Source organism: Bactrocera dorsalis, chromosome 3 (assembly GCF_023373825.1).
Source record: "Bactrocera dorsalis isolate Fly_Bdor chromosome 3, ASM2337382v1, whole genome shotgun sequence".
NCBI lineage: Eukaryota > Metazoa > Arthropoda > Insecta > Diptera > Tephritidae > Bactrocera > Bactrocera dorsalis.
The window spans coordinates 14,164,303-14,176,620 of NC_064305.1; the positions used below are offsets into that span (position 1 = coordinate 14,164,303).

At 45.6% G+C, this 12,318-nt stretch overlaps 1 protein-coding gene across 1 annotated transcript; it reads right to left on the reverse strand.

Moving 5' to 3' along the window:
* Positions 1–5,039: 5,039 nt before the first annotated feature.
* On the reverse strand, positions 5,040–11,967 carry LOC125777259 (uncharacterized). The gene is made up of 4 exons (XM_049451603.1): positions 10,577–11,967; positions 8,347–8,981; positions 5,299–5,345; positions 5,040–5,056 (listed from the first exon to the last, which is right to left on the reverse strand). Exons 1-4 carry the CDS (start codon positions 11,762–11,764, stop codon positions 5,040–5,042), a joined length of 1,887 nt encoding a protein of 628 aa, XP_049307560.1. The 5' UTR covers positions 11,765–11,967.
* Positions 11,968–12,318: the final 351 nt, after the last annotated feature.

The following is a 12,318-nucleotide window of genomic DNA, read 5'->3' on the forward strand; positions in this document are numbered from 1 at the left end:
TTTGGATCACTGAAATTCAAGTGCCTCCTTCGGATCCGCTTATGTGATGTAGTGGGCGTGGTAATATAAGGTTCCAACATAATAATACGTTGTCGTGGTGCTTTCGAAGTCGAAGTAAATTGTTGATCTGGGGAAAATGGGGACCTAACCTCATAACTAGTTTCACTGTCCGAGGAGTCTGAAGATTCGTGAAATGAGCAACTGCTCTCGCTGTAGTGATATGACGTTTCTGTTCGTTTCGTTGAACTTGTCGACAATTCAGAAACGCTTTCTTTATTTTCAGTGTTCTGAGCTGTTGGCTCATCTGCCATTATAGTTTCATAACCCAAAAGGCTTTCTTCATCTTCAATGTTCGGAGCTAATACCTCATCTGTCATCATACTTTCATAGCCAAGAAGCTCGGATTCCGTTGAGCTTGTCGATAATCCATTATTTTCAATAAACTCGCTGCCTGCCTCTTTAGTGTTCGAAGTTGGCGAAGGTCCATCATAACTCTTAGGATACAAATCATCCCTGGATGTTTCTCGTCTGAACTCAATGTTCTTATGTTCCCAAATGCTCTCTGAATTTGTCATTGGCTGACCTCCTGGTACAGCTGGTGAGTGAGTAAGTTCTGATGGTGGATCAGGTGAGTCTGGAGGTCCGCACACGATAACAGCGTTCATCCTTTGTCGTGATGCTTGCGGAGTCGAAGTAAGTTGTGATGGTGGATCAGGTGAGTCTGGAGGTCCGCACACGATAACAGCGTTCATCCTTTGTCGTGATGCTTGCGAAGTCGAAGTAAGTTGTGATGGTGGATCAGGTGAGTCTGGAGGTCCGCACACGATAACAGCGTTCATCCTTTGTCGTGATGCTTGCGAAGTCGAAGTAAGTTGTGATGGTGGATCAGGTGAGTCTGGAGGTCCGCACACGATAACAGCGTTCATACTTTGTCGTGATGCTTGCGAAGTCGAAGTAAGTTGTGATGGTGGATCAGGTGAGTCTCGGTCCGGTTCGTCGCTTTCATTCTCATCGTCGGAAATATCCTCATGCGAGCATTCTGAGCAACTGTATTGATGCGATTTTTCTGCCCATTCTTGGGACATCATAGAGTCATAAACCTCGGATTTCGTTAAACTCGTGGATATTCCACAAACGTCACTTTCTACCTCTTCGATGTTTGCAGCTTCAGTGGTTGAAACCGACAAATCACAAACATCAATAATATCTCTGTCTAACTTTTCAGTGCGGGAAAAAAGCTCCGAATCAGGTGAGTATGGGAGTCCATAATTTATTCTTCGATGTTCCTCTTCCATTAACCCCATCCCAAATTCCATGAAGGCGGTAGCGTATGCAGTTTCTCCTTGTAAATTATCTATGTTGTAAAGATTCGTTATTGGAGCTGTCGGAGATCCCATAAGGTCCAAATTATTTTTATAAGTATTAGGATGCAAATACTCTGCAGGAATATTTGCGAAACCTGGATGAATTGGGTTTGGACGTCCGCAATCAATAACGGCATTCTTCCTTCGATACCCCTTTTCCTCCAAATCCATCACGGCGCGTTTGTAGTATTCAGCCTCCATTTGAGAAATTTTCATGTTGTAATAATAATTAGAGCTTTCCAGAATTTGCGCATACACATTCTCCGTGGTTATTTGTCTGGGATACGCATTCTCTCCGGATACTGCAGAATTTTTTAAATTAGCAGCATTCGTCCTTCGATCTTCCTGTAACGATATTCTTTTGTAGTATTCAACATCCTTTTCCTTTAACTCATTTAAAGCACGTCTGAAGGATTCAGCTTCTCTTTGTAAATTTTTGATGTTGTAATAATAGTTAGAGCTTTCCAGAGCTTGGGCTGGTCTGGTAGTGTCAACGCTGCCTTCAAAAGCTCTAGGATATACATTCTCCGTCGGTATTTGCCTGGAATATCCATTCTCTTCGGGTACTGCAGATTTTTTTTAAATTAACAGCATTCGTCCTTCGATCTTCCTGTAACGACATTCCTGTGTAGTATTCAGCATCCTTTTCCTTTAACTCATTCAAAGTACGTCTGTAGAATTCAGCTTCTCTTTGTAAGAGATCCATGTAATAATAATTAGAGCTTCCCAGAGCTGTCGGAGGTCTGACTATGTCAGCGTTGTCTTTAAGGGCTCTAGTATACAAATTATTTTCAAACATTACCGCAGAATTTTCTGGTCTAACCTCAAAGTGAGGTGCTGTCGGAGGTCTAGTAATGTTAACATTGTCTTCTAGTGCAGAATTTGTTCCTCTATTCTCAATGTTCGGAATTGGTTGTCTAATGTTTACATTGTTACCAAAAACTCTAGTATTTAAATCCTCGTCGATTGAGACTGGAAAAGCATTCGTACTTCGATTTTCCTCCAACAACATTCCTGTTTTCGTCAAGTCGTGTCGAGTGTAATTTCTGGTCTCTATGCTTAAATTATTCATGTTGTTATAAGTAGCTTTTAGAAGATTTTTATTTGGGGATATTTCCTCTGCGGCAATGCTAACTAACTGCTGGTCCAAACGATAATGAAGTATCCCGTTGTATTACTGCCAATTTTATATTATTTTTACCTACCTAATGTTCATGTGGCAGACATTTTTTACCTACCTGATTTTCATGGTCATACCGCTCGTACCTGTTTTCCGAAGTGTGTTTAGTGCCCCGAACTTGTACGAAGGTTAGGTTTTATATTAAGTATTATAGAGTCTCAGGTTAAGTTCGGATAAAAGGTTTAATTTTTGCACCAAAACTGTCTCTTCAAGAAAAGCGTTTCTTTTGGCTTTTCCAGAGTTTGATTAAGTGAAAATTCCGCCCGTTTAGTTTCCAGTCGAGAATTTTCTTAATTTAGTATACAAATTTTTTACTGGTCGGAACGAACCGAAAAGGTAAGACTTCATAAATTAGAGGAAATAATAAAATCCCATGCATAAAATTCTCAATGCTTTTAAAAAGAGGGAAAAATCAATTATAAGATATAACCGTTCAAATAATACAACTTTATTCAAGTCGATCAAAGTAATAGTTTCGGAGATACAGCTTTGAGAACCTATGCGCTCGATGCTAGCTAGGGCGTTTTCTGAAAACTGTGATTGTGAAGTCGGTTGGCAAGATTTTTCCAAAACTACTCAAGCGATCTTCATGAAATTTTACTTTTAAAGACTTTGGCGAATGACTTTTTTCGATTACAGCTTAAAAATAGTGTCAATTTTCAGTTTTACTCCTTCTTTCTTTATTTTAGAAAGATCCTGTAGGGAGTTATCCTGCCAAAGCAGGCGCATCTTTGTTTCGAGGGTTCGCCGGAAATAATATTTCATTAGCCGAGTTTAAAATATTGTTTTTCTAAAAATTTCAGAATTGCTTTCTCAGTGGTGTATGTTTGAAACAATAAAAAAATTTTGCTTAAATATTTATTTTTTTTTCCTCTTGAGAATCATTTTATGACGTTTTACAAGTACATTTCAAAATATTATTTAACCATTATCCTAATTTAGTCTAAAAACTTTCTTAATACTTAGTTCTAATAATATTCATCTTACATCTAAAATTCAGCACTGAGCTGTGCTCCTTAGTCTGTGCAGTTGCAGAGTATCATTGGCACCTTCTGCAATCGCTCCATTATCGCTGCCGTTATTCCTTGTTGGCCTTTTCGCTGCCGGTTCGTCGATTTCATCCTCATCATCGGAAATATCGGACAGATTTGTATCATTGAAATTCAAGCGCTTCCTTCGGATCCGCTTATGTGATGTAGTGGGCGTGGCAACATAAGGTTCCAACATAATAATACGTCGTCGTGGTGCTTGCGGAGTCGAAGTAGATTGTTGATCTGGTGAAAATGGGGATCTAACCTCATAACTAGTTTCACTGTCGTCATCCGAGAAATCTGAAGATTCGTGAAATGAGCAACTGCTCTCGCTGTAGTGATATGATGTTTCTGTTGAACTTGTCGACAATTCAGAAACGCTTTCTTTATTTACAGTGTTCTGAGCTATTGGCTCATCTGCCATCATCGTTTCATAACCAAGAAGGCTTTCTTCATCTGCAGTGTTCGGAGCTATTTCCTCATTTGCCATCATAGTTTCATAGCCAGGAAGTTCGGATTCCGTTGAGCTTGTCGATAATCTATAAACTTTAATAATCTCGCTGCCTGCCTCTTTAGTGTCCGGAGTTGGCGGAGGTCCATTATAACTTTTATGATACAAATCTTCCCTGTATGTTTCTCTGAACTCAATGCTCTTATGTCCCCAAATGCTCTCTGAATTTGTCATTGGCTGATCTCCTGATACAGCTGGTGAGTGAGTAAGTTCCGATGGTGGATCAGGTGAGTCTGGAGGTCCGCAAACGATAACAGCGTTCATCCTTTGATATTCCTCTGCTGTTAACCACTTTCCTTTTTCCATCAAGGCGGGAGTATAGTATCTAGTTTCTACTTTTAAATGATTCATGTCTCAACAATTCCTAGAATATATGAACTTTCAGATATGTGCTCTCCGTCAATGTGAACTAATTGCTGTTCGAAGTGCTAATGATGTATCCGATTGTAGACTGCCCCTTTTATACTATTTTTCAAGGGCACATTTCTGTCTGACTGAAAGGTAAAGCTTGTCAGTTTAGAGGCGTAATCATATTTTTCCTACCTGTTTGTAGGGGTTTTTCCCAACCGCTCTCCGGTTTGACGGAAGTGCGGTTTTCAGTTAGGTATATTAGAACAGGTAGCAGGTAGGTATAATATGGCTACTATCCTAGGATCCCAGAGGGTACAAATTGTAAAGCTTTGTAAAGAAAAAAGGCTTAGACAAAGCAGAATATTCTAGAGCTTTACAAGTCATCAAAATGTGTTAGTATTTCTCTATTTTCATTTGTTACACCGCTTAATCATTTACTAGTAGTTTATAATGTTTAAGTTTACTCCCCCGAGAACTGACAAATGAGCAGACAGTCACTCGGTCAGTCAGTCATTCAACTTGTCTAGTCAGCCTGATAATTTATAGAGACATAACCTTTTTTTCTCTCTAGATTAGTTTTAGAGCAATTTAAGGGGTACATATTATATTCTGTACAAATCTGCGGGAGTAAGAAAGAAAGATTTTGGTACTTCATTGCAAATTATGTGTTGTTGTCAGCAATTTAATTGCTTTCCCTGCAATTTATCACTGCGGTTAATTGTGAAGACCACACCGAGTGGTCAGCTCATTGCAAGAGGCGAATAAAATTTTTAGTATAGTCAAAAAGAAAAATGGAAATATTAGAAAGCACAGGAGCTCACACTCAAGTGTGGGAGAAAGGGTATAAATGAATCCACTTACCTGAAGCACAAATTAGAGAAACTACAGGTACACCAGAGTTGTACTTCCTATAACAATAAAAAAGTTATCGTGTTTGTAATTGGAAAGTGTAAAATAAGAGTGTATACACTAACATAATTACTCGGCTTATCACAATTTCACTTAGCCTTTGCTAACCCATAAATTGCCGTTAAGTGCAGGATAACTTATTATTTTGATGATATATTACTCTTGCTTTCGGTGTTACAAATTTATGATTTCAATTAGTAGAAATTACTTGGGTCATGAAATTTTAGCTAAGCGCTGAAGTGAACCGGTTTAAAGCAAGTGGCGAATTTTAGTTAATTCCTTTCGAAAACATGCAAGTTAGCCTTGCTAGCGAGGTTAACCTAAAGCATTCTTATGAAGTTTACTTTTTTCCTGAGACACTTTCTTGGAAGGAGGACAGTGCTAAATCAGCCACGTAGCAAGAGTAGCAAATGTTGGGGCCCCGCGAGTCGGTGGACCCCACGCTCATACTAACCGTAATTAAAAAAATATCAATTTAGATGGAGCGTAAAATATCCTTGCATGCCATAAACGCGAAGCGCTTAGGCTACACTCCCACCTGAAGATCTAAAACTCTGCCCCCTTGTATTCGATAGCGCAGATTGCGAAACATAATAACAACAGATCCAAATTTGAGACGCAAATGATGCGGTGGCATACCAAGCCTCTCCAACGAATTTAGAAATTCCACTGGATAATTCACGGCGTCGTCTTCATTGTCAAGACGATCGATCCATTTGTACGAGCGCAAGTCTCCCGGAATTTGATTTTGAATCTTCCAGTTAAAGTCAACAACATCGGCATTTTTGGTAGCTAACATTACGCGTGCACTTAAGGAATCGTAGTTACGATAATTTAGCCAATGCCCGAACATTCCTGATGAGTTCATCTTTCGTGAATTGATACCCGGCGAATGGAATTGATATCCAACCACGGGAAGTATCAACCGGAATTGACCCATTTCTAATTTTTAGCGAAGACGATGTAAAACGTTTACGGCAATGTCATTTTTGTTCGTATCCCATAATAGATGTGGATTTGAGACTGATATGTCGAAATGATTATCGCGAAAAGTTTGGGAACTTCATTTTCATTCCACTGATTAACACGTTCCAGCGATTGTCGGAAAACGTTCATGAATTGCAAAAGTCAATATTCTACAAAGCGCTTTATTGCAGTTCACGTATCGACGGTATCGTTCAAGGCCAATAACCGCCATGTTGCTTCCTTAGGTGACTTAATTACAAACGTATTTTATCGATTACACCAAACTACAATACTCAACATTCACATAACGTTTGAATGTGAATTAGACAAGAGTGGCGATCCATGTGTTGTCAACTTCGATATTCACTCTTCTAAATTGAATGCTCAATGTTCTGCCATTGTTGTCTGGTGAGCGACGCCGATAGAGTGGATATCCATCATTTCCAGTTTGTGTTTTTCGCCTTTTCGTATAATACTGGATCTTTCTTTGCATCAGGAATTGCCGCATTATTGAATGATTTGATTAAGTATGTAATTTGAAGTAGTGAAGCGTAATCAATAAGATAGATAGATAGATTATTAATAGAGGCATGCACTGCGACCATGGGTCTATTGTGCCCTCACCTAACTCACAGGGACTCGCTTAGCCCCAGTATATTGATGAAGTCCAATATTCTACTGGGTGCTAGCGAGGCAGTGTGATCCCTATCCGGAAACATGGATCCGAGGGCCTTTGACCTGCGCCTACAGACTGCGTTACAGTCGAATAGCAGGTGCTCCGGGGTTTCAGGCTCACTGTCACAGAACCGGCAGTTAGCGCAAGATGAGAGGCCCATGTTCGATAAGTGCCTCTTAAGCTTGCAGTGGCCGGTGTAAAATGCGACTAGGAGCCTGAGTTTGTTCCTTGGGAGGTTGATTATAGTCTCGAACCTCTTCTGATTATACCCCCCAACTAACAGTTTGGCATGGCGCATCCCGTGCGCGCGCTGCCAATGTGCCTCCCTGCACGCCCTTTCCTCTTTACGAAGCAGCTCCTTCACCGTATGAGGACCCACTCCAGTGAATGGTTCGGGCCCCACCATAGCAGTGGTGGCTGCGGAGCGGGCAAGCTCGTCAGCCAGTTCATTGCCGGCTATACCCCTGTGACCAGGTACCCAAATCAGGTGTACCTGGTTCCTCTCGGCTAGTTTGTCAAGCCTTGTTCTGCACTCTTGCACTAGTAGCGATTTGATCTCGTGAGATGAGATCGCTTTTAGTGCCGCCTGACTATCGCTAAGTATAGCAATTCGCTCGTTGCGATAGTCGCGGTAGAGGTTTATCTCGATGCACCGACTAATGGCTAGAACTTCGGCTTGGAAAATGCTCGGAAAAGTTCCCATCGGAATGGAGAGCTTGGTACGCGGACCCGCGATACCCGCACCTATTCCTTCCGATGTCTTCGAGCCATCGGTGTACCACCTCAAAGTGCTATCCCTTAGCATCTGCTCAAGAGTGTGGTCGCTCCACTCAATCTTGCTACCGAGGGTAACCTTAAACTTCCTTGTTAAGTGGGTTGTTTTGCTGATGCCATCCCTTGGGAGGAGCGCAATAGGAATGTCACCACTTATTTTCTCCATCCTCTGGGACGAAATTATCTTGCCTTTGCCACCACCCTCTGCTGTTATCTGCAGGAGTGAGTACTTGGCTACTTGACCTATTATTATATGGAGCGGTGTCAGTTCCATTAGGACTTCCAGAGCCGCCGTGGGGCAGGTCCGCATGGCTCCCGTCATGCATACGCATGCTAGCCGCTGTAATTTGGACAGTTGGGTCCCCACGGAAGCCTGTGTCGCCACAGAGGCCCAGGACACCGCCCCGTATGTAATAATTGGTCGGACAATCATGGTGTATAACCACCTAATGATCTTTGGCTTGCAGCCCCAGGATCTACCCGCCAGCCGTTTGCATACCATCAGTGCTCTTGTTGCCTTGGCTACCGTTTGGTGCACGTGCTGCTTCCATCGCAGGGTAGAATCCAGAGTGAGACCTACGTACTTAACCTTGTTTGTCATTTCAATCTCTCTGCCCCCAAGTGTGAGGTTCCTGCGCCTTGTAAATGCGACTATGGTTGTCTTCGAGGGGTTGATGTTTAATTCAACTCCCCTGCACCACCCCTTTGCCAGGTTTAGACCACGTTGTACTAGGTCGCAGAGAGTATCCTCAAATTTACCTCTTGCTGATATCACTATGTCGTCCGCATACCCTTGGCAGCGGATCCCGTTATCGGTTAGCAATTCAAGCAGTTCATCCACGACAAGGCTCCACAGTAGTGGTGATAGTACACCTCCCTGTGGGCATCCTCTTGTCACCCCCAGACGAATTGTTGTATCGCCTACTTTGGTCTCGGCTATTCTGGTGCGCAGCACAGCATCAATCCATCTGCGCACCGGTGCAGCCACCTTCCTTCTCTCCAGTGCCCTGGCTACACTCCTGTGAGACGTGTTGTCAAAGGCACCTTCGATATCTAGAAAGGCGCATATCATCACCTCCCCTTCCTCCAGTGTGCTCTCGATCTCCGAGGTCAACTGGTACAGAGCCGTACTGGTTGATCTTCCCGCTCTGTAAGCATGCTGAGCAGCATGCAGGGGCACAGTTTTCAGCGCCGTCGACCTTATATTGTTGTCGATGATCTTTTCCAAAGTTTTCAGCAGGAAGGAGGTTAGACTGATCGGCCTGTGAGATTTGGCCAAGGAGTAGTCCCTCCTACCTGCTTTTGGTATGAAGATCACCTCTGCAGTCCTCCATGGATCCGGGATGTACGCCAGTGCGAGGCTCTCCCTTAGCAGCCGAACAAGGTGAGGTAGCAACAGCTGCTCGCCCTGTTGCAAAAACGCCGGGAAGATACCATCCACCCCCGGAGACTTAAATTTTTCGAAAGAGGCCAAAGCCCACCGGATCGAGTCCGCAGTAATTAGCTGTTTAGCGGTTTCCCAATCCAAGCGTGTCGGCCTCCGTTCACTCACAGGTAGACATTGGTCCACCGGGATGGTTTCCGGGAAGTGAGCACGCAGAAGTTCTGACGCCCTTTCCTCCGCACTGGTCGTAAACGTCCCGTCACTCCTTTTAATGGCCAGTTCCGTGCTGGTCCCTCCACTGGCCAGAGCTTTGTGCAACCGCGCCGCTTCTGGTGTGGAGGAGACCTTTTCACAGAAGCTCCTGAAACTGTTTTGTTTTGCTGACCTAATCTCCTTATTATATAGAGTTAGGTAGCACCTGTACTCCTCCCAGACCCCTGTACGCTTCGCCTTGTTAAATAGGCTGCGTACTTTCTTCCTGAGGCCTGCGAGCTTTCTTGTCCACCAGGGACAGTTGCGTCTGTCTGAGGGCGCTATTTGGGGGCAGCTATCATTGTAGGCTGTAGTGATTGCCACATTAAGTGCCCACACCCTGCTCTCAATCCCCAGGCTCGTGACGCTATCATCGATCTGACCCTGCCTTTGTAACCCGTCCTTTAATTTATCCCTGAAAACACCCCAGTTTGTTCTGCGAGGGTTGCGTCTCGGAGGAAGTTGCCTAACCTCTACCTTCAGTGCGAACCTTATTATCCTGTGGTCTGACAGGGAGGGTTCCGTTGAAACCCTCCACCCTGAGACCAATCCGTTGGCGTGCTCGCTGCTGAAGGTGATGTCCAGCACCTCCCTCCTGCTTATGGTTATAAAAGTGGGTTCACAACCCACATTTTCGATTGCTAAATTACTACCTAGTATATACTCTAATAAAGACTCACCCCTTGCGTTGCAGTCCGTGCTCCCCCATTCCACGTGGTGAGCATTTGCATCGCATCCGATGATGAGGGGGAGCCTGTGCCTCCTGCAGTACTCCACGAGCCTGATCACTCCCTCAGGGGGTGCTGCTGCTGTCTCCCCTGGGAAGTAGGCCGATGCCAGGACAAAGCTTTTACCCTCCCAGTCACTGGCCTGTACTGCCACCAAATCCTGCGTCAGGAACTCTGAAATACAGAAGAAATTGACATTATTCCTGACCACTATGCACGATCTAGGTCTCTCGCTGGAGATGTCCCAGATTACCTTGTTGTGTTCCGTCTTGAGGCCTTTGACCTCTCCTTTGTAGACCCATGGTTCCTGGATCAACAGAACGCCCAACTTATCCGCTGTGAACCTGCTTGTGATCACCGCTGAGGCCCCCGCCGCGTGATGCAGGTTCACTTGGGCAACTTCCATATCGACGGCCATTAAGGTAGTGGCTCGAGGGGGGGCATGTCCACATCCCCTCCGTCGATCGCGCTGCTGTCCACCGGATCGTGGTCTTCTAGTCCCTCGAGGAGTTCCTGGGTGGAGGGTAGCTCGGTTTCAGGGGCAACCATGGCGTCAGCGGTGGCGACCTCCGTGGTCTGCTCAACCCTGCTCACGCCCGGTTGTGCCACGGCTTCCACCTGCATCCTCTCCACCACCTTGCTTGACATCGTACCTGTCCGTGTTGACGCGCTACCACTCGGCTGGGTGGCAGTCTTCTCGTCCTCCTTGCTTCCTGTGGTCACTGGTTTGTGCGGCCTCATGACCACCATGCTAAACCTGTAAAACAGGCGGAAGCTTGCTGCACGTATGTACCTGTACGACTCATCGTCTATGTACAGGTACAGTCTCCATCCTCTTAGCTCACCTTTGTCTTCCAGCTGGCTACTGACAACTCGCCAGGCCGCGATGCTAAGGCCCCGATTTTGATTCTTTATTAGGTTTAGGGCAAACTGGTACGGCTTGTCGTCGCTGCGGGGGAGGAACACCGTCATCCTGTGCATAACTGGCAGGTCCTCCGCCCTCTTTGCACAGAGGACTGGACCAGTCCAGCCACTTAGCTTTGGGGTAAATTCCCGCAGCCAGTCGGCGGATTCCTGGTCATTGCAGTCCACCTGTAGCATGCCGCCTCTGAATTCCACTCCAAGGAAGGACGCCGCATAGTCAGCTCCGCCGGCTACCTCTTCTAGGAGGAGGTTTTGAAACTCCGTAAGCTGCTCCGACTCCAGAGACACTGCCGGGTAGTCCTGAGGCAGTACAGCCATGCGGATGCTTTTGACAGCATCCACATACCTGCGCCGCCCCTCCTCCACCCGGGAGGGAGCCGGTGCTGATGGTTGTCCTTCAGCTCTTCTGCTGTTGTCCCTCGGCATTTTCGAGCTGGGGGGCGCCTGTGGTGTTAGTTGACCGCTCTTTCTCTTAACGGTCTCTGCGAAGGTGACCGCCTTCCCGTCACCGCGCGTATCAGTCGGTGGTGCACTACTCTGGCCACGGTCTATAGACCGGCTGCCTTGCGCACTTACCGACACTGCCTTGCCGCGTTCCCTTGTTGGTGGTACCGTGGTATCCGAGTACCGTTGCTTAGCCAGGGATTCCGCCGCTTCAGGGGTCATCCCATCCCGGAGGTACCGCAGATACCACTTGAGGCAGGCACCGCTCATGGCCTTCTTCCGGGGGTCGTCATACACGCCGGGTCTGTCCACCGTTGGGAGGGATCTCTGCCCTCCTCTCCTGCGCCTCCTTCTCCTCCTGCGTGCACCACCAGCCTTTGCCCAGTGCGACTCTCCCGAGTCCGAGTGGCTTGGCCTGTTTGGGTGGGTCCTGGTGGTGCTTCTTGCTGCATCCGCGGTCTGGACGTCTGTTGAGCGGCGAGCGCCGCTGCTAGAGGGCTTGCCGTCATCGTCCTCCCTGGCATGCTCCTCGAACAGCGCCCGCATCTCTGGCGAGAGAGCATCAAGACACTCAATTTCGAATTTTTTGATGATACGTTATTTTGCATTTCAGCTGACGATATATATGTATATATATACTTGAATTGAATATTGAATGACCCAATTTATTACTTAAGAACGAACAACTCTGTCTACAATATGAAAACTTGATCTACAGTTGTCGCCTTTTACTTTGGCATCGTTTTGTTTAATGCACATTTACGCCAATTTAAGGTTTGAATATTGAATACAGCGATGGTAGCGCCTTCCATCGGTCAAACATT